General features: G+C 40.9%; 1 protein-coding gene and 1 long non-coding RNA gene across 18 annotated transcripts in view; one reads left to right on the forward strand and one right to left on the reverse strand.

Annotated features, from left to right (window-relative positions):
* Positions 1 to 10839, reverse strand: part of LOC103551402 (uncharacterized) — a 34900-nt gene extending 24061 nt beyond the window's left edge. For 3 of the 13 annotated variants that reach the window (XR_011527236.1, XR_011527237.1, XR_545005.2), the window contains exons 1-2: positions 4454 to 4517; positions 3728 to 3780 (exon numbers count right to left, since the gene is read on the reverse strand). This is a non-coding gene — a long non-coding RNA (uncharacterized lncRNA). Of the gene's footprint in view, positions 1 to 3727; positions 3781 to 4361; positions 4518 to 9415; positions 9556 to 10324 lie in introns of those variants that run through there. The other 10 variants (XR_011527241.1, XR_011527238.1, XR_011527240.1 and 7 more) reach the window with 8 other exon arrangements.
* A 231-nt stretch (positions 10840 to 11070) lies between these two features.
* Positions 11071 to 22451, forward strand: part of TSC22D2 (TSC22 domain family member 2) — a 47553-nt gene continuing 36172 nt past the window's right edge. For all 5 annotated transcript variants that reach the window (XR_011527229.1, XR_011527230.1, XM_070576329.1 and 2 more), the window contains exon 1: positions 11071 to 13644. Coding sequence is in view for 3 of the 5 variants with exons in the window: in XM_070576329.1 (XP_070432430.1) it covers positions 11750 to 13644 (1895 nt within the window). In the remaining 2 variants the exon portion in view is untranslated. The remainder of the gene's footprint in view (positions 13645 to 22451) is intronic.

Raw genomic sequence — 22451 nt, forward strand, 5'->3', positions numbered from 1 at the left:
CAGATGACCACCTTAACTATTGCTTATGAAATATTATTCTGGTTATATATATTTGTAAAATAGTATTTCTATCAAAAATATTACCTAGTTCTCCTTTCAGTTTATGTAATTCATAATAATTACGGGATTAATTGCCCCCAAATTGGGTATCTTTTCAAACAAATCGGTTTTGTCATCAGTTGTCGTATGTAGGCTGACTGTTGATCAGTAATGGACGAAATAGTATTTAGTTTGATGCATTTAAATAAAATTAGGGAGCTAATGGTTCAGAATGAATATTTGTTTATATTTTTTAGAGACTACTGTTATCTGCTTAAGAGGCAATATTTTCTCCTTTGTGATAAAATCTCATGATTTTTATCTGAGCTACAAAATACAAACCTTTTCATCTTTGGTTCTGTGTGTTTCTTGGGACCAACGTGGTTAAATACTTAGTCTCTTGGTCTCACTTGGTCTCTCTAAGTTTCAGTTTCCCAAATTAGATGAATGACATCTTACATTTATAAAAATACTTTTCATTTAAAGAGTTCATAATGTATTGGACTATTCTATTATAATTCTGAAGCATTCCTATAGATTTAGGGGAGGGCATCTATTAAATGCAGCTTACCAAATGGGAACTACAGTCATGGGCTGAGTGACTTGTCCAAGGGCACACAGATACAGGGTTGTAAGGGTCAAATGAGAGGATGCATGGCGGGGGTTTGACAACCATAAAGTGTTACATGAATGCAAGGTATGGCCAGAGACATGAACAGATCCGTGATGAAGTCTTACAGTTATTGACTGCTATTCTTTATACTGTGTTCCCTCGACTTTCCAGTCGAAACTAAAATAAGACTTTCACCAAAAAATCTCATAGCACACAGTGAGGAATAAGGAAAAGTTGGGAATTATACAGAATTCCTTGTAAATATGGTGCCATGTTATGTTTATGGATGTTAATAATGGCCCTGCTATTGAAATAGCCTCCACTCCACAATTCTTTTTTTTTTTTTAAAGAATAAAACAAGTTTGAAATTCTGACCAAACTAACTTGGGGACTGACTTTCAGTACTTCTGAATTTCTCGTGCTGCATCTACTCAGTTTCCTACTTGGCTGGAGAATTATTGAGAAATCTTGTAGTGTATTTTATGTACTTCCTGCATACTGCTCTCTACACTGCTACAGAATATCAGCAAAACTTGTGTATTATTCTCAGAACTCTTTCAGAGTATAATGAGCTGCTGCAAAGGGGTCTGAGGGCTTCTGATGAAAGGTGTTTAGAATGCGCCAAATGCCATGGTTACTATGAAAATTATCAACCAACTAGAAACAATAGTTATTTTATGCCAAAAAAAAGTGTTTTAATAATGATTCATTTTTGGTCATTAGCTGATTATTCTGAGTTCTCATTATCTTGAAACTATATTGGCACCAAGAAAAAATATGTTTTCAAATTTGGCCTCTTTTACATGGTGGTTCCATCTCTCATGCACCAACCATAAATCCTTTGCCTCTGGGACTGCAAATGCTTCAGGATGTAATGGAAAGTTAGTATCACATGGCAAGACATTTGTTCCCATTACAGAGTGAGGCCAGCTCTGAAATTCAAACCCTAATGAGAACAAGTATGTAAATGAGAGCAGCCAAACCAAACAGATGAAGAAAACAAATCCCAAGGAGTCTATAAAAGACATTTTTTTTAGCCTAGGTATTCATTAATCCATAGCATTTAGACACTATGAATGCAAAATAGAGCTTCTTTTCCCAATAGTTTGTTACTATAGTGACATATCTATAGACCTACTTTTAAAAAACTCAACGATGAGAACTTTTTACTCCTGGAGTGGCTCTACTGATTAAATTTTCTTATGTAAAGGAAATGTTATTTAAACTAGAATACTATACCAAATACTAAAAATATTTAACATACCCTAAATCAAATATGATTAAGAATGGCTAGTGTTGGGGGCTGGCCCAGAGGCGAAGAGGTTAAGTTCGCACGGTCCACTTCAGCGGCCAGGGGTTCACCAGTTCAGATCCCGGGCACAGACCTACACACTGCATGGCAAGCCATGCTGTGGCGGGCGTCCCACATATAAAGCAGAGGAAGATGGGCACGGATATCAGCTCAGGACCAGTCTTCCTTAGCAAAAAGAGGAGGATTGGCAGCAGATGTCAGCTCAGGACTAATCATCCCCCCCTACCCCCCAAAAAAGAAAGGTTAAAAAAGATCTTTGTCTAATAAATGATTTCTTTTTTTTCCTCTTAAAGATGCAGGTTTATAAAAGTACCCTTTTGGGCAGGGCATTTCCCACGGTACCAACATGCCACAATTTTAGGCACGTTTACTGCTTCACTTTCATAATACTGAATGAACATGTTGTAGGATGTTGTAAAAATGGGAAATTCATTTATTTATACAATATTGAGACTCTAATATGTGCCAGGTTCTATTATAGACCTTTGGAACACAAGAAAGAACAAGACAGATGGAAGCCCTTGCTCTCCTTGGAGCCATCCATTTTAGTGTGGAAAGACAGACAACAAAGAAGGTAAGTAAAGAACATAGTATATTAAAAGGCAGTAAGTGCTACAGAGAAAAACAAAGCAGGAAAGAGGGATGGCACTGGGATAGGCTGGCAGTCTTAAACAGTGTAGTCAGAGCAGGCCTCACTGAAAGGAGACATTTGAGCAAAGACTTGAAGGAGGTAAGGGAATTAAACAAGCAAACATTTCAGGCAATAAGCAGAAGGTACAGTAAGTGCAAAGGTCCAAAGGCAGGAGGGTACCTTGGGGGATCAGGCAAGAACTAGCACATTTGAATGTACTCAAAGCTGCAGCACAAACATCTTGTGAACCCATTTATATGTTCGGTGTTGCACACAAAATCAAGACTTCACACTTGGATCTGTCCTTTGGGAGTCTAGATTCATAAAATCTTAGAACCAAAACTCTTACTTTACAGATAAAGAATACGAAACCCAGAGAGGTTACGCCCTGTTCAAGGACCCACAGCTGGACAGAATGCTGCAGAGACTGCACCAGGGTCTCCTGACACCCCGTTTTCTTTCAAACCTACTTCTCATAGTTTAATGTTCTCTCCCTTACATCCTCTTAATTCCTTTTTTATTTCATAAGTTAACTCTTTAAAGTGTTTTTGCATTAATTTGATTCAACTGAAAAAGTGTTAATCATTCTTAATATTATCTTTTGATGGCATTCAAATATACACTACTTCTGAGGGGCAATTCATCTTTGGATAGCAATTATCAATTGCCATCTATCAATAACTAAAATGTAGTCTCGTCTGTTGTTATATCTTTACAAAGTTACTCTTGGCTTAGGTGGTGTGTGTAGGTACATTTTTTTATATATAAAAGTAATACATTCAGATAAAAATCGTATGTGACCATTGTAGAAAATTTGGAAAATATTTTAAAAACTAAGCAAAAAAAGCCTACAGTCTCATCACCCAGAGATAGTCAGTACTTAAATTCTGATGCGTTTTCCCCAAAATTTGTTCCCTATGCATACACGTAATTTGCTTTCAAAGATGAGGCACAGTTTTGTTTAATGTTTAACTTGATATTCCACCATATGTAACGTTTAAAAAACATCATCAAAGGATGACAAATGTTCATCTTTAAAACAGTTTTGGTTTTTGAAAAGAGAAGTCGACTAGAAGTAAAGGTTATTAACAAGGTGGGCTATGAAGTTTGGGTAACACTTTTCTACACATACCTGGGTGCTCTTGTCGAGTAATACGATCAATATTCGTAAGCTTCATAACTAAGCTGTAAAATAATTGAAGAGTTTCAGAATGATATTTAACAAAAACGCAACACTGGAACACATGCATCCCTTTTAAAGAATTTGCACAACAAACTTGGCATGCTACCCTCTTCTTAATCTTAATGCTGTATAATCATACTTTAGAAAAGACCAAATTCCATCAAATAATAAGTAATATATTTCAAAAGTACTGGATAAGATAAGCAAACTTCCTTTTCCTTTTCATTTGGAATTTATACCAGCCCGCTCACACTTACATTGGGGCCTATGGTACAAAAAAATACGTAGGTGTTTCTTCCTCCATGTTCAACTAGCAAAATAGACTAACTTTGTGTGCTCCAAAGACAGGGATAATGGCCTGTGCATCTGTCCCTGCTGAAGCTCTCAGCCACGCTGGCACTGCTTTGGAGTCACCACGGTAAGAACAAGTTTAACCTTCGCACACACAGCCTGGAACTGCTTAAAAAAACGAGCCAGGCCAGTTGTCACCCCCAGAGCACCAGAGCGTAACCTCGCTACACAGTGCTATCTTAGCATTCTCTTGTGAACGAAGAAATAGCCCATGAAATAGAGTAAAACTCACCCACTGTTGGACTGTACCTTACAAGGAAGTAAAAAGTAACCTCTAAAAGAAGGGCAACCCACCAATATCGAATGTATGGCCTCTCCTCCTACCTCTCCCATCAAGGGCCCTCCTCTGTGGATCTTTCATGACTAAGTGAACGCATCCAAGTGTCCCTAGACTTATCTGTGAATATTTTTATCTCATTGGAAAAACGAGGCTCAGCCCTGAGCCTCCCTAAAATTAGCTCTCCTTGTCAGGTGATTCCACCACACTTATCTAATAATTACATTGACACAAAACGGTCTCCTTTCTCACTGTTGTTCAGAGTTGTTGTTTTATTTTTTTAAGTGGGGCATTTCAAGTTCTTCTTGAGTAAACAAAATCACTGCCATTAAGTTAGTTAGGGTTTCATGAAGAAAAAGATCTCTCTCACACCGGTATTTAATCAGTTGACAGCAACCAAGTTATTAAATCTCTGTATAAGAAATGTCATGTTGATTGTTAAATATTTCTACCATTTTAGTAAGACACAATGTTATAGCCCTATAAAGAGAAACTTATCTTTGACTATCTAAGAGAAGTTTTTTTTTTAGATCTGTATAAACATACTTATGTTCAAAACTGTGAGAGGCTAAGAAAACAAAAAGGTTTCTTTTTAACTGTAAATCAGACTACCTTAATCCTCTGCTTACAACCCTCCTGTGGCTTTCCATCACACTTAAAATCCAATCCAAGTCCTGACAAGGTCCACAAGGCCTGCCCCAGCTCCCTCCCCATCACACACGGGTCTCTATCACAGAGCCACTGTCTGCACTTGTCTCTCCGCCTTAGCTACTGGCTACTGACAAGGAGCTTGCCCTTGGCTCAGAGACGCTTTCCTCAGGCCCACCTGCCAGACGCCTGAGGCGCCCTCACCCCCACCTTCCCCTGCTGTTTTCTTTCTTCTTAATACTTAGGAATATTTGAAATTATCACATTTATTTCTTTAGTGTCTGTTCCCCTATTAAAATATAAGACCTATTAGAACAAGGGCTTCCTTTTGTTGTCTATTTTACAATTCTTTTCCCCAAGTCTAGCAAAGAGGCCAGCACATAGCAGGCTTCTAAATATATGCTGAATGAATGAACAAGCAGATATTTGGAACTGTTTGTTCGAAACATAAGGTTGATCCTGCTAGGAGAATTTTTTTTCTCACACCAAAATAAAATATTAATAAGCAAAATTATTTTAAACACTGTAGTTAAGCTTAAAGAAATTCAGTGGAGAACATTTGAATAATGTGACTGAATCATCACCACATAATTTATCTTTCTTGAAAATATACATTTTTGTAGGAGGGGTTGATTTTTTTCAACCCCCCTATGATTCCATAGAGTGTAGAACCATTGTATTGATGGAGTATCCATAAAACAAGTAAGAATGAAATATTTATAAACTAAAAATCTAGAATTAGATCAGTTGTTGAATAAACATATGCAATATGCAAAAAAGAAAGATTAGTATCAAAATCTAGAAAAAATGGGGTGAAGATAGAGAACATATTCTAAATATTTGAAGACAAAAATATATTTGTATCTGGCCAATTTAGTTTAAAAACAGGTAAATGCCACAAAATGAGTGTCATAATAATACCGTTATGATTATTCATTAGGGATTTGATGGCCACAACTGGAATGACCCTATGCTTAACATTTCACCTTGATTTTGCATTTTCTCCCTATTTCTTTATTTCTTACTAGCTTCCCTCCTGTCCAAAGACCTCAGGTTACAGATGAGGGAGGGGTGTGAGTATTAATTTGCAGAGAGCAGCTCATTACACGGCCATTTTAAGTAACACCCAAATCCTTGCGCAAACATGGATCATGGGTTGAGCTTTTAATGAGTATGAACGCTGTCAAAGTAGGATTTCAAGTATTCTAACGTTAAATGCTAAAAGTGTTTTGTTTCCAGTGACTAAAGAGCTAGTTATTTTGGAATTAAAACATAACTGAGAATACAAAGTAGTCAAGATTCTATCTGTGCCTTTCAACCTTTGGTTCCTATGAATTAAAAGTAGTACAATTAGCCAGGTTAGAACGACATTCAGATTGTCAGTCAAGAACACTTAGACATCCTTCATGTCTAAAGCCACTTTATATAAGTTTCTACACTCAAATATATTTTTTAAAACTTTATAAGCTAATAATAGGAACATACATATGGAACTGCAACCCAGAAGTCTACAAATTGGCGATGTCTTTCAATGTTCTTTTGTGAGTGTTAAAGTTACAACTTAAAATTACAGGTATATTACCACTTGAAGTGATATACAATCACACCTGTGCATACACGAAATTCATATATACAAGAAACACAGAATAGATGGTGATGATTCACCTGACCAAAGGAGATGCCATTAAATGTCTATAAATAACTAACCCATCTGTGACAGACTATGGCTTCTTCTTAAAATCATGTATACCTAGGAGCTTTCTTTTTTAATTAACAAAGGGTACTGAAAATATTACTGCCAATAGTATCACATTGAGTTGCTATCTTTTCTTCCAAAGATGCCAGAACACTGCCACACCTTATGTTTCCCCATCCACTTGACCAGCGGGATTGGTAGTTTAACATCTCTTCATCACAACGTTGCTCTTTTCAGTAATGGGGAAACTGAGAGATTAGTAGATTTGTCAGCAACCACAAAAGTTTATAGCAAAACTGGAGCTTACTCTTTTTTTTTTCTTTAAAGATTGGCACCTGAGCTAACAACTGTTGCCAATCTTCCCTTTTTTTTTTTCTTTTCCCCAAATTCCCCCAGTACATAGTTATATATTTTTAGTTGTGGGTCCTTCTAGTTATGGTATGTGGGACACCGCCTCAGCATGGCCGGACGAGCGGTGCCATGTCCGGGCCCAGGATCTCAACAAGTGAAACCCTGGGCCGCCAAAGCCAAGTGTGCGAACTTAACCACTTGGCTACAGAGCCAGCCCCTGAAGCTTATTCTTGATCTCAAGTTTTCTCCAATTAGGCAATGTAGATTTCTTCAATTTTATCCCAAGTGGTCACATATAATGTAAGAAAAAAAGAAAAGGAATACAGGCATTAGCAGATTTTCTATTGAAGTTGCCTTATATTACAGCCTTTAAGCCAGATTTCAGAACCACAGAACTAACATTTTATATTCTAAATTGTTTCATAAGAAAAGAAAATAGGCTTTACTAGGATATTTATTATTAGTTCAAAATGCACCTTTTTCTTCTACCAAATTGCCATGTTTTGCCCAAACTTCAAAGGTCTTTGGGACTCAAGGAAATCTTCACTATTAAAAAAAAGTCATTGTTTCACAGTATATCAAACTCTACAAGAGTATCTAATAAAACTTTTCTTAAACATGAAAGTTTTACATGCTTCATTCTCAAGTAAAGTTTGTGCATCTCAATCAGATTATGTTTTCCTTTATAAAAGTATTCATGGAATTTCATTAGCCTTAGTCCTCTTTCATTGCATTTTTTTCCTTTTTGGATAATATTACACAATGGCCTCACTGCAAGAGGTTATTAATAAGATATTGTTCCAGAAATGGAAGACCAGGAAAATCATAGCAATGAAGCAAGTACTACTTGTTTAAACAATTAATATTTCTTTCCAGCAAAAGCTTTTTGGAACCTGAAAACTAGTCCTCCATTTTGTATTTTCTAACAATGTGGTGATAAAAACATAGAAAGTAAACATAAGCTATTTCTAAATCCCGGAAAAACTTGTTGGCTGGGATCCAGGCTGTCCAATTCCTAATGCACACAGGGAGTGCTCAATAAATGTCACTGACTGAGAGTATTCATTCTAAAGGGTTACTTCTCTTAGCCTGGGGAGTTGTTTAGTTTTTACTGAAAGTATGATTTTCTTTTCTCTATCCTAGAGTGTTTAGATTAATATACCATTACTATTTTAAACATAATATGCACTCAATGAAAAACAAAAAGTCAGGTTTTCTTGAGTATCTGCAGTTTACACTCCAGGATCTTGTGAGTGTGAAATAATTTACCATGTGGTACTAACAAGGTTGGATAATAACCTAGTAGAATTTGGGGGTATGATGCTCTCAAATGATGAAAAGATCTTGCTGCAGTAGTTGGGTTTTGAGTTTTTTTTTCATCAGTGAAAACAGTCCTTAGTTTCTAAGCCATTTTTCCCTTTGCATTGTTCTTCCTAAATGTACTTCCTATACGTTGCTTCAAATTAAGTCTTTGAGGGAAGTACCGGCTGTAGGATAGCCAAATTGGGGGTTCTGGGGACAGGAATCAAAGATTCCCACAGTTTCCACCATGGTTTCTGGGTGCAGACATGGAACCAGGATAGCTACATTAAGATGTGAGTGTCAAGGTTTGGGACTCCAGGAATCTCCCCAGCTCCAGTGAGTTAGGCTACCACATTATTCTCAAGTCTCCATGCATGGAGCATGCGTATTTGCATGAATATCCTGCTTTTTATCATTTTAATTAGTTATGAGAAAGGTTTTAATCCTTTGTGGACCAACCATGAATTACATAGCTTTTCGTAGTTTGATGATAGTTACCTGATTTTTTATCCTCTGTTAAATGATGTCAAACCTATTTGCAACAACCAGAATTCTTATCACTTCTTCATAGCAGTTTTATGTGATAAATCCTCTGCATTTTTAAAGAGTAAATGTATAAAAGAAGCTAGGGCCTTTAAACTTTTGGAAAATTTACTTCGAGAACTATTTTATTAGTTTAAACATGCATAAATCCTTAAACATGTAAACAAAACATTTTAACTTTATAAATCTTATTTTTGGCTAAGACGTCTTTTAATATCTTTAACTCCATCCTTACCAGAAACATAGGCCACTTCTTGATCTCTTCTAAATTATCTTTATCATCACTTTCATTTTACAATAAATCCTCTAAAGGTTCTTTAACCAGAAATTGTATTACAGATTAAGATTTCTCCTTTAAGTGTGTGATTTAAGAGTATCATAACAAGTAATCAAGAAGGTTACGTAATAAGATAATGTAATGGGACAAGCAGGCATACAATAGTCATTTTTCCAAAAGCCGCACACTCACCATCACCCACTGATCACGACTTTCAACAATCTGGTAAATCAATCCAAAATTAAATTAAGCTTTCCTAAATTCTTATTGGATTTAACCAGTTGATCTAACTTATTGATGGAAAACTGTCTCTAACAATTACTGAAATGACAGACTTAGAAATGAAACATTCCGTTAGCTTTCTCTGCCACAATAGCAGCATAATGTTACACTTTGTTCCTTTACTCTCTCCCACCCCCTTAAGAAACAGGGGTATTATTATGCGGTCTTATTTCACATCCTGACCTCAGTCACTTGGGTTTGGAGGACGCGGTTTCTACTAAGGTTAAAAGACACAGCTCTGTGTATTATTTACAACTAAGTACTGAAAAAATTCTCTGTAAATTTTAATTCTCAAAACATCCTTTAGGATAAAAAGTATTTCTAGTCTTCAAAGATTAGAGAACCGAGAATAACGATTAACTGATTTGTCAGTCACCATGATGCGACTGCTAAGGCTGGAATAGATATGAAATTGTGACTTCCAGTAAGACTTCCTAGATTCTACCTAAATGATGTATTAGCACGTCAAAATTCAAGAGCTGCCTTCCCCATTTTTTTTAACTGTTTAAAAGAATGGCCTGATCATTTTCTTTTGTCAGCAAGTAGCCAACAGATGATAAATTCGCCAGTACTTTCACAGCAGCTCTCTGTAGTGGGACAAGAAAGGGTGCTTTCTGACTTGTTCTGGTTGTTCGTGGCCCAATCCAAGCCATATAACTCTGGCTCCGACCAAGAGTTTCACAATAAACAAAGAAAGAAATATAACTATTTAACGCAGTAGGTTCTACATTTATGGAGCTCATAAGCTGATTTCGTGCTGAAAGTAAAAACAGTCTCAGGAGTTTAAACTGGTAACCTCTAATCTTTTTTTAAACTGACCTCACCCTGGGCAAGTAACCATCTCCTGATGCCATTGTTGGAGACAGAATTTCAGGCTGAGAGATCATTTTTCTGACTCAATCTGGCTTGCTGTTCGTGGTTAATCATCCCTGTTTCTCTCAACATTTCACTCCTCTGACTACAGCGGTCAACCTTTCTTTTCAGGAAAGACTTTTTAAGTGATTCAGCTCTTCCAGCCGTCTCCCTCTTTCTCGTATCTAAACCCCCCAACCCCCATGCCTACCGCCCTTGTTTCGCTAAGATTTTGCTAAACATTAGACACAGCACATGACCTCCAGCCTTCCAGTGTCTCGGAACAAACCGCAGAAAAACACCCGACTGGCGTGGTCGTAAGCTGCCCTAGGCTGGGGCTTTGCGTCTTTAGCTCTTCACCTCTTAAACACCCACAGAGCAAAATTTAAATTTAAAAATTTTTAAATTAAAAAACCACCCCCCTTTTTAACCTCTAGCCCCGCCCACCGCCTCCCCCCGCCAGCCTCCACGCGAAACTCCGCAGGAAACCAGAGGGGGCGGGGCGGTGACGTCACGACGCCGGTGCGTCACGGAACGGCGGCGGCTGCGGCGCTGGCGGCGGCTGCGGCAGCGGCGGCATTTTAGTCGGCAGCGGCGGCGGCAGCGGCGCTGCTGCTCCTCCCAGCATCCCTGGCGCGGCCATTTCAGCCCCATCTTGGCCGAGGGGCGGGAGCTGCAGCCGCCGCTTCAGCAGTTTGAGTCTCAGTTTCTCCGGGGTCTGCGGACCGGGCGCACCGAGGGGGAGCCGGAGCAGCCGCCTCACGCGCCGGAGCGCCTCCGCTCGCCGGCCCGCCGGCCCGCCGGCCGTCGCCCCTCACTCAGGAGCCGCGAGGGGAGGCCAAGCCCGCCCGCCCGCGGGGAGGCTCCCTGAGGGGAGGGCGAGCCGGCGTTCCCCTCCCCCGGAGCGGGCTTCCGCCAGGACGGCCGACATGGCCCGGGGCTGAGCGCCGCCGGAGCCCGCAGCCCTGCCTGCTCGCCTCAGCGTCCCGAGCCCGGGCTGACGCCGGCGCCGCCCCTCACGCCGCCGCCCTCCCGCTCCACCCCCGCCGGGCCTGCGGGCCGCGCGAGGCCGGGGAGTGCCCCCGGCGGCCCGGGGACGGCCGGAGGACGCCGCCCGCCCCTGGGGTCGCGCTCGCGCCGCCGCCGAGGGCCTCGCTGAGGCGCCGCGGCCGCGGAGGCGCCGCGGAAGGAGCAGCCGCCGCCGAGCGAGCCGGCGGCGCGGAGCCGCGACGAGGATGCCGCACGGGCCGGCCGGCGCACCCCGCAGCCCGTGACCGCGCGCGCGGGCCCGGCCCCCGCGCCGACCGGACTTTGTCTTCGGGCCCGCTCGGCCCCGCCTGGCTTCCGGCGGCCCGCGGAGGAGCGGCGCGCCTCTGCCCCGGGCCCCTCGCCATGTCCAAGATGCCGGCCAAGAAGAAGAGCTGCTTCCAGATCACCAGTGTCACCACGGCCCAGGTGGCCACCAGCATCACCGAGGACACCGAGAGCCTGGACGACCCGGACGAGTCGCGCACGGAGGACGTCTCCTCCGAGATCTTCGACGTTTCCCGGGCCACGGATTACGGCCCCGAGGAGGTGTGCGAGCGCAGCTCCTCCGAAGAGACGCTCAACAATGTCGGGGAGGCCGAGACCCCCGGGACCGTCTCCCCGAACCTCCTCCTGGACGGGCAGCTGGCGGCCGCCGCGGCTGCGCCCGCCAACGGAGGAGGAGCCGGCCCGGCCCGCGGCGTGGCCGGGGCGCCGGCCCATCCCCCGGCGGCGGCTGCCCCTACGGCCCCCGGCGCGCCCCCGGCGGCGGGCTCCTCCGCCGCGCCCGGGCCCGCGGCCCCCGCGCCGCCCCCCGCCGCGTGCAGCTCCCGTTTCCGCGTGATCAAGCTGGACCACGGCAGCGGGGAGCCGTACCGGCGCGGCCGGTGGACGTGCATGGAGTACTACGAGCGCGACTCGGACAGCAGCGTCCTGACCCGCTCCGGGGACTGCATTCGGCACAGCAGTACTTTCGAGCAGACCGCGGAGCGGGACAGCGGCCTGGGCGCCACCGGAGGCTCGGTGGTGGTGGTGGTGGCCTCCATGCAGGGGGCGCACGGGCCCGACTCGGGAACTGACAGCTCGCTGACTGCTGTGTCACAGCTGCCCCCGTCGGAGAGGATGGGCCAGCCCGCCGCGGCCCCGCCGCAGAGCTTTGGCGTGGGGCAGCCGCCGCCGCCCGTAGGTGGGGCTGTGGCTCCGGGCTCGGCTCCGCCGCCGCCGTTCCCGGGCGCCGCGGCCGGGCCGCCGCCGCTGATGGCCGCCCTGCAGCCCAGCCAGCTCCAGGGCAGCGGGCCCGCCGTCGGCCCTCCGGGGCCCGGGGGCCAGGCGCTGCCGCTGCCGCCTGTCGCCCTGGCGCAACCCGGCCTGGCGGTCGGCGCTCCTGCCCCGCAGCCGCCGCCGCCCTTCGCGTACCCCCAGCCTCAGCTGCCGCCGCCGCACCTGCTGCCCGGCGCGCCCTCCGGCCAGAGTGAGTACCTGCAGCAGCACGTGGTCGGCCTGCAGCCGCCCAGCCCCGCGCAGCCCTCGGCCGCCGGCGCCAGCCCCGCCGCGGCGGCCAGCCTTCCCGTGGGCCCGGGCCAGAGTGCCGCCTCGGCCGGCGCGCAGGTGATGGGCGCGCCCACCCTGCCCGGGGACGCCGTGGCCCCGGGGCCGGGACCCTCGCAGGGCGGCCAGGCCGCGCCGGGCCAGCCGGCCGGAGGACCCCCCGCTGCCGTGGGAGGCGCGGGGCCGCCCCTGTCCGTCCCGCAGCCGCAGATGGTCGGCGGCGGGGTGCCGCCAGCCGGGCCCAGTGGCCCTCTCGCCGTGGTGCCCGGAGTTCCAAACGTGCCTGCAGCCGTGCCCGCTCCAAGCGTGCCTAGTGTGTCTACCACCTCTGTTACTATGCCAAATGTCCCCGCGCCTCTGGTCCAGTCGCAGCAGCTGAGCAGCCACACGCCAGTCAGCAGGAGCGGCGGCAGCATCCCGCATGTGGGGCTGCCCGTGGCGCAGGGCACAGCCAGTGCACCAACGAGTCTACCACAGCCTGACCTAAGCCAGTTTCAGACTCACACCCAGCCTCTAGTGGGGCAGATTGACGATACCAGAAGAAAATCCGAACCCCTACCTCAACCGCCACTTTCCATCGCTGCTGAAACTAAGCCTGTTGTGAAGCCTCCTGTTGCAGATGCCCTGGCAAACCCCTTGCAGTTAACACCCATGAACAGCCTCACCACCTCTGTGTTCAGCATAGCTATTCCTGTTGATGGTGATGAAGACAGGTATGGAACCTATTCAAACGTTTGATAGGAATGCTTGGCCAGGCGTTGTAGTTGGGGATGCAGCTTTGGAAGAGCTCTTTTTTCAGTGTGAGGCCCTCAGCATATTTAAATGTAAAAGTTTGTGCTTAGTAAAATTGGTTTATCAGTTCTTGAGGTGTGTAATGAGAGAGTTGGTCTTGTCACAGTTTAAAAGCAGTAAAGTGGTTAGGGATGCAGCATTGTTTATTCAAAAAGATGGGTTTTACCTTACTCCTCTCAATTTAGAAGTGGTAGCTGGTAGGTTATGCCCCACTGGATTGTCCCTTTCTTAGGTATGAGTCGCACTTGAGCGCTTACAGCAGAGTCTTGTTAGTATCTGCAAAGGCTGGAGAGAGAATGGTAAAATGTCAGATCCAGCCTTGAAGGTCATATCTTCATCCAGCCTCTTATTGCAAGGGGATGGGAGGTCAGGAGGCTTCCCAGTGACATCTTTAGGATACTTTTGTTTAAAGCAGAGAGTATTGGAAAGATGTTCTTATCTCCCATCAGTCTTTTCACTGTGGGAGGAGGTGTGAGAGACTCTTTGACAGTAGTAAAGTTGTAGTTCTTGAAATTAGAATAATTTTGTAGTACGAGTGTAAGTGTCAACAATTGGCTCCCTCTATTTAAGGGATGCTTTTTTTAATGCTTTAAGTGAAAACTGTTGGATTGCCACACCAGTTCTACAACAGTTGATAATGTTTGGTTATGGTTTAATCAGGATTTTAAGTGATTTTGAGGAAATGTCACATGAAAATTTGTCATAATATGTATAACGCAAATTTTTAACTACTGACTTGAACAAAGCTTTAAAATTACATTTAAAAATTATATAGAAAGTTTCAGGTAATTTACTGTTAGACATTTGTTTGGGAGCTTTTTTTGAGGTTGATTAGATGTGTTAAAAGATTAGAACTAGTTTTATGGATTTCTAGAATAATTAGTATGTAGAATACATTGAGACCTGTTAAAGCTTTTTCTTCCGCTGTTTCTTCTGAGTTCCTTCACATTCTTTTAACTTTTCATTTCTACGTAGTCTAGTATTTTTGTTATACACTTCTGTTGGTTTGAAAAATGATCACTGAAATTCATCTTCTCTGCTTTTTATAACTCGAAGTTCGTCTTTTTTTGTAGGTGACTTGCTTGTGTGGAGTCTTTTTTCCATTTGAGAACTCTTAGAGAATACCACGTGCCCATAATTGAGCTCAGCCAGCTAGTTGTTGAGAAATTTTATGTGGATGGGACTACCAAGTAAAGAAACTGATGCCACAAGCCACTCAGAAAAATCTCTCTTTATGTTTGCTCCCATTTTTCACTTTTCACACATAGGGGCACACCTGAAATGCAGATTGAGTTTACGTGTTCACCTTTGGTAATACTCAACAGGCATCTTCCCTTTCCTAGCCGCCAGAAGCCAGTTTTTTTCTGATGGGTTGGTAAATAACCGATTACTTAGCTCTCTGTTCCTGTTGTTGGCTGCCCCCATCGCTCTTCAAGAAATGATGACTGGTTTCCCAAGCCCCCCAACACATGCACACATGTGAATGAAGAATATATTTTCTCTTCTTCACACTTCTCTCAGTTTACAGCACATGTAATTACATTCCCCAGAACTTTAATATGATGATACGGCATGAAGCAGAGATCTGTTGATAAATGGAAACTCTGGGATGTATTCCTTAGGGTATGACCTCAAAGATGCATTTTTTTCTTCTCTTACTTTATTAAAAGAGTTGCTAATCTCAAGAATCTTTATTTCCAAACATGTCAATGTTTGAACTACAGATACTGCTGTGTCAGTGTCCTTATCAATTGCAGCGGTTAATCCATTGCGGGGGTTTTGATGTGTGTGCAGTCCTATTTTAAAAGTGGCACTTCTCTCCCCCACCTAGTCTTTTAAAATCTGCATTGCTTATCAAACGTGCATTTCTAATTTTTGTTAGTAGTCTTTCATTGATTTTTTAATTTAACACGCTAGTTTCCAAGATGTAATCTTACACATTTGACTGTTTTGTCACTGGAGCAACACACCTGGTGAAGGAATAAATCCATTAAATAGGAATAGTTTTGTTTTTTTAAAGGAAAACCTTTGTAAAAGGGCGTTTTAAAGTTGTTTGCTTGAAATTAATAACACAGCTTTTCCAGACATATGTTGAAGTTACTGAGAATGAGTGCTTTTGAGGAGACAGTACTAACAAAATCATAATTTTAAATGATGATTTTAGGTTCCCCTCTTAAATTAAAATCTGCATAGTTTTATTTGCCATCATGCAAATGTAAAATGAAACACTAGAGTCACTAGAGTGAGAGGTCTTGAGTAATTATGACTTAAACTTTGTGAATAGGTTGACAAATTTCAGAGCCTAAGAAAATACCCGTAAGTAAGATGTTTGCTTTTTAAAAACAAAACGTTGATGTTAGTAAACACAGTCAATTTGAGAAAAGGAAGGAAAATAGAAGATTAACAAAAATATTGAGGTGGTTTAGGTTGATATATGTTGAAAATTGTCTGGTGATTTTGGTTCTGTCATCTTAATACAAGGCTCTATACTGGCTCATTTTGAGACCATTTATTTTAAGGAGTCAGACTCCATTAATACGTCTTATTATTATACCTTTAAAAGGGCTGATGGTTGTATGTACAAAGAAAATGTCTTAAAGTTCTCAGTTAACATTGTCTGTTGACCCTACGATATACCACTGTAGCCTTTCTTAATTAAAAGGCTTATGGTCAGCTGTTGAGATTTCTTCAAATTGATTTCGTGTTATCTGGAGGATATAATAATGATTGAAAATATAGTTCATTAAAAAATGTGTAGCTCCTTGTACAGTGAACGTTACAAAATTTGTTTAAACTACCTATACACTTAACAGTCTTTTTGGTAAATGGGGGGAGGAGCAAAATATTACTGGCCCTTTTGGAAAAGGAACACAGTACAGATCGTTTTCCGTAGATAGCTGACCAAAGTGAACTCTGTAGACCACATTCCAGGAACTCTTATGAATGGCTGCAATTGTGAACTGTCAACTGCAACCAAAAGACTGTTGAAAACCTGATTGTAAGGATCCCTTAGTGGCATATATCTCTACATCTTAATGATTTTATTTCTGTAGTTTGCTAATGACTACTGATAAAGTGTCATAAATTGTGAATGTTAAGTGGTGTGTCCTGGTATGTGCTATAAATACAAATTTTGTACAATTATATATATGAGATAATATATGTATGAAATGTATATATATGTATATCTCATATATGTAGATGCGTTTTTTATGGAGTTTGTTTTGGTTTTACTTAACATTTAAGTGAGAGGATTATGTAAATGTATGTCAGGAGGCAGAACTCTCACTCTTACCTTTGGTGTAAAATCTATAGATACTGCTTAGAGCTCTGAAAGTCTTACTGCATTTAGTCTTTAAAAATGAACGCTCCTTACTTTAATCTGTGTCTTTCTTGGGAGCTTACATTTCTTTATATTTAATTGTGGAGGTAATTTTGCCCTTCTAGCTTTACAGTTGATGTTCACATCACACGCTGGATACCATCTTACGCCTATCTAAATATCTAGGTACTCTTACCAAGGATTTTGTAATCAAAGTATAGCATCCTATGTATGGGTGATGTTATTATTTAGTATAAAAACTGATATTGATATATTCATTGGAGTGCATGCTGATTACTAAAATACTCATCAGTCATGAACATGGCTCTAAGTAAAGGAAATTATCATAGATTTCCAGAAAGACTGATCCAGAAGTGCCTGAAATTCCCTAAACCAAGAGTTGTATCAGTCGGAGTATGGCCATTTTTATTCATAGTGACACATACAGTGTTTAAAATTTTGTGTGAACCAAATCATACAGACTGAACATTGCTTAGCTTTTTAGAAAACCCAAGGACTTGTGTGTGTGGATAAGACACACTCCTTAAGTAACTATTTTAGTAACAATTGTTTGTTCCTTATAGGGGAAGGAGGATATTTTGAACAAAATTGCCTTTCTGAGAAGTGGTTTTTTACACTACAATACTGATAGTGGGGTATATTTGTTTTCTACCTCCTGAGAATAAATGTAGTACCAATTTATTCTTTGAGAATTCTGATAGCACTAATTTGGAAATAGTAAAACATGATACTAGATTTATGGATCTGGTACTTGCTAGTTTAGAATGGAGTTCAGTCTTTCAAAGAGATTGGAAGCAGTCATGCTCTCTAGTGTCCTCCAGGAACAAAGAGCAGCCTCACCAATCAGGTGATAAAGAAACCAGAATGAATCTTTTTCCTGAGGAGTGGTTGATTTGGGAGGGGGCAAGATATAAAAGGATCTTGACTTTTCTTTCCTAAAATGGCAGAAGTTGGAGGGTTGTGGGGGATAGAGAGTGATGCAGGTAACCAAAACAAAAGAAAGTAACGTGAAATGACATGAAATAGGGTTTTAGACCAGTATGCATTTCCTTTTCTGAACACATACTGTTTATTTCTTAATTGCATTACTCTTTAAATACTTAAGTATGAGGAAGAGAGGCTTTATCAAAACAAATTTGTCTGGTTAGGTGTAGCTTGAATGCTGATGTTTCCTACATAGTTTCTTATTAATGGAAAGAGCAGATTTTCAAGAAAAAATCTTACTAGTTAATAGTATTTAAGGGGTATGTGTAGCAAAATTCCAGAATTGGAATAAATCCTTTAAGTTGGGTTTTTCTTTGTACTAAACTAGTGCACTTGTGATTTGAGGCTGCCCTTTTAGATGGTATAATATGAATTACTGCATCTACAAAGGATATGCATACCTAAGTCATTGGTATAATTTAGATCTTTCCCACAGCAATTCTTGAACATACCAAATTACTCATTATTTGTTATATTCTTAATCTGGCATTGCTTAGGGCAAAAGTCAGGACTCTTCCATAAAGATTTAGGAAGAATAACCAATTTATCATTCCTATCCATATCCGTCATTACATAACTTTCATAATATATTTCAATGTATGCACTTCAAATTTGGCTGGTAATTTAAAGGTATATTGATTATCTGCTTTATCTCTAAAAAGTATATGCATAATTTCCACTTTTATATCAGATGAATTAAATTTAGTCTATTCTGCTCTGGATTGCTTACCTCTCAAATTTAAAGCCCCAAATCACATTTGAGTATTTAGTTTTATTTCTTTGTACCCAAGCTAACATTTATAATGAATGAACTCTCATTCTTCAAATTATACATTTATATAAGATGGTTACGTGAAAACTCTGCAGATGATTGAGTTAATTTTAATAGTCTTCACCTGGGACGTTGACTATTAGTAAATATCTTGTTAATTTAGACTAATCAGAGTAGGTGAGACAAATAAGTGAAGACTGGATGTTAAATTACTTAAAGCCTCCTCTCTCAAAAGCTTTCATTAAAATTTGACTAAAGAATATTGATGTATAGAAGAGAAACTGATTAATATGTCGTAAATAATGCTAGTGTATTTTAAATGTTATTTTTAGTGTTTTAGACTCTCCCTCTCCATTTTACACAAGTAAATTGTTTAATCTGTGAATGAAGGATACCCAAAGCAAAGTTTAAAACCAACCAGTTTCTAAAGTAGAATTAGAATTCACTTTTACTAAATGGTTTTATAAGTTAAACCGAAACAAATCCTTTGCTTTGGTATATGGTCTACCTAGGCTTTGAAAACAAAACAAAAGGGGGGGGGGCACTCTTGATAAAATCAAGTGTATTTAATTATGTATTAGCATATCATATGAGTGACCATTACAGACGGTGGAATCAGACATGCTTGGGCTGAAATCCAGCTGTGCTGCATACTTAAGGCATTTGACCTTGAGCTAAGCCTCTTGTTTCCCCATATGAAAAATGGGGATAATACCTACCTTGGAGAGTTTGAGAGGATTAAATGAGGTATGCAGGTAATTTGTGAACAATCCGTACATAACATAAGATGGTGTGTATGGCAAGCATACGTCACAGAAATGTCAATATTTCAGTGTCCAGGCTGCTCTCCCAGATCATCTCTTGGCATGTTACAAATCATACCAAGAGTCTTCAGTTTTGATCTGAAAATAATTACATGGTATGGACATTGTTTTAGGCCAGAAAAGTCATGGTGTAGTAAGAACTACACTATAGGATTGTGGTCTAATCCTGGCTTTTCCATCACTTTGCTGGTTTCTTTGGTCAAGTCATTTAACTTCCCTCAGTTTTTCTCGTTGGTAAAATTAGAATTTGAGACTTGATCAGATTTTAAGCTTCCTTATCTATAAGTCCATACATTTGACATGTTTCATGAGACAGCTGTCAACTCAAACCTTCCTCTTATCAAATCCTTTTCCTTCCACCAGACTACTGTGTGACATAAAATGAAGTTTGCAAATATGTACTCAGTTAGTTGGTTGAATGCCCAGGAAAACATTTAAAGTGACAATATGTCGATCATTCAACTTTCTTTGTCTTCTATGAGTAGTAGGTACTGGGATACAGAAATAAGACTATCCTGTCCTATAAGATCTCAGGTTATATGAAAATAATTAAATTATACTTTGATAGACATTATAGGCTGCAATGTAGTAAATGGAACAGTTTACGACATTATGTCAGATTGGTGTGGGGCAGAAGTAGTTAGACTGACTTCCGTTTAAAATTAATTTATTCTTTGTATAGGTAATGCATTTTTACAGTTCAAAATTCAAAATATACAGGAGTATAAATTGAAAGCCTCTCTGCCACCTCTGTCCCCCAGCCACCCAGTTTCAGTCCTCAAAAGCAGCCTAGTATTGTACATTCTTCTGAAGCTAACTCAAACTGAATCTTAAAATTAGGTCACTGATAAGAGGATAATTTTCCAAGTGGAGGGAGAAGGCAATTTGTGTAACAATGTCAGCGAGTGAGAATATGTCAGATTTGGAAAATGATGTGATTAATTTTATGGGAACCAGAGTGGAGGGCTTAAATGTCATGGTAAGAAGTTGACATTTTTATCCTAAGTTTATGATTGCTGTTAAAGGTGTTTCTTGAAGCTTTTATCATTAAAGTAGTACATATCTTGGAACCATTTCAGTATCCTTTTCAGTGATTATTATATTTTTAATTAAAATCTTGTGATAAAGTTGTGTATGAGGAAATCCTGGGGGAGTTCTGAATCCCAGAAGTCAGGATTCTCATCCACTGGAATGTACTAAATAACTTCATATACCTAGCTCTAAGTTTAAGCATACTATTTGCCTTAAGTATTCTGTTTGCCTTGATATTACCTTAATAATGATGATATATTTGGTATATGTTAAGATACTCTGCCAAAAGTTGGTTTTTATACAGCATAATTTGGAAACTATGACCCTATAGTAAACACAAACTGAGCTTAATTGTGTCAGGCCCTATGTTACGTATCTCATTTGATCTTTTCAGCAACTGTAAGGAAGTGTTTCCCTCCCCTTTTTACAGACTAGAGAAATTGAGGCTCTGAGCATTTGAGTCACACAGCTGTTAAGCAACAAAGTGTAGATTCAGACTCAGGCCTTCTGACTCCAAAGCCAGTGCTCTTGCATATCCCCAGAGTTAATTTTGTTTTATTACTTTGCTGACTGTAAGATAGGAGGAAGGAAAAGCTAAGTAGCCGCTGATCTGTTGTGTTGTAACCCTTCACCTAAAGGATCTTTTTAATCATTTGAAATCCTTAAATAGTAATGTTGGAGATGGCCCTCGTTGTTCCTCTCCTTATTGTATTTCCTTGGTTTCTATTTAGAGATTCTCGGAAGTTGAGTTTTGACATAAAAGAAGGAGAAGGTATATCACTGAGTTCAGGGCTCACGTACCTCAACCTTTAAAGGTAAACAATTTTTATAGCTTAGTTTTGAGGTATAGTATATATGTATGTTTTTCCTCTGTTATAGTTACCCTACAAAGATAGTATCTTAGTAAAGCAGGTAGACGTAGGTCACATTTTGAGTCACCTTCTGATGTACTGCTTTCACGTAGTTGGAAACTAATGTGACAGACTGGTGTGTAAAGTCAGGGGGAAAAGAATGTTTTGTTCACTGGTTTTGAAAAATGTCTGCAAATAGGAAAACAGCATTTCTATTTAGGTGGCTGATATAAATTCAGAATAAACCACACCTCAGTCTTCCTAAGAAGTGCCTCGTTGGCTCTATATTTAGATTAGTAGGTTACATTGACATCAAATGTTCTTAGAAACCTGATTTCAAATTTCATTTTTTGGGAAGAAGAGAATTTGTGACCAAGCTGCATGAAATTTATTATTTCTTTCTAATAAATTTTTAATATGTCAGTTGCCTCTTGGTGTCTTCAGATTTCATAGACTGTAACCTTGAAATGATCCCCATTAACAGCATTTTTCTTGGGATTTTCATTTCCTCAATTTTATGCCATTCCAAAACAGAATTCTTTGATGATCAGGCCCTTTGATATTTACAAATGGCTCTTAAAATTGATCAGCTAGGTTTCACAGACTTGACTCCTTTAACTATGCTTGTTAATCAATGTTTTGAGACTAATTGTTATTGGCTAAAAATTTCTAAGTTCATGGATAACATCCCAACTGAAGTATTTGAGAAACCAAAAACTTCATATTTTATAATAAGACTATCTAAATGTTTATCCTTGGAATCTAGACTATTTAAGCTTTTCTGTAGTGCATAGATTGTATAGCTCCATATGGCTTCTTCATTTTGAGTATATGTAGAAAGTGATTGTTAACTGCCAGCTTTTGCAACCTTAGTGTGTTTGTTCTGAGATGTTCTAAAGGTCCATTTATAGTATTTTATTTC

Source organism: Equus przewalskii, chromosome 15 (genome assembly GCF_037783145.1).
Source record: "Equus przewalskii isolate Varuska chromosome 15, EquPr2, whole genome shotgun sequence".
In the NCBI taxonomy this organism is placed as follows: Eukaryota; Metazoa; Chordata; class Mammalia; order Perissodactyla; family Equidae; genus Equus; species Equus przewalskii.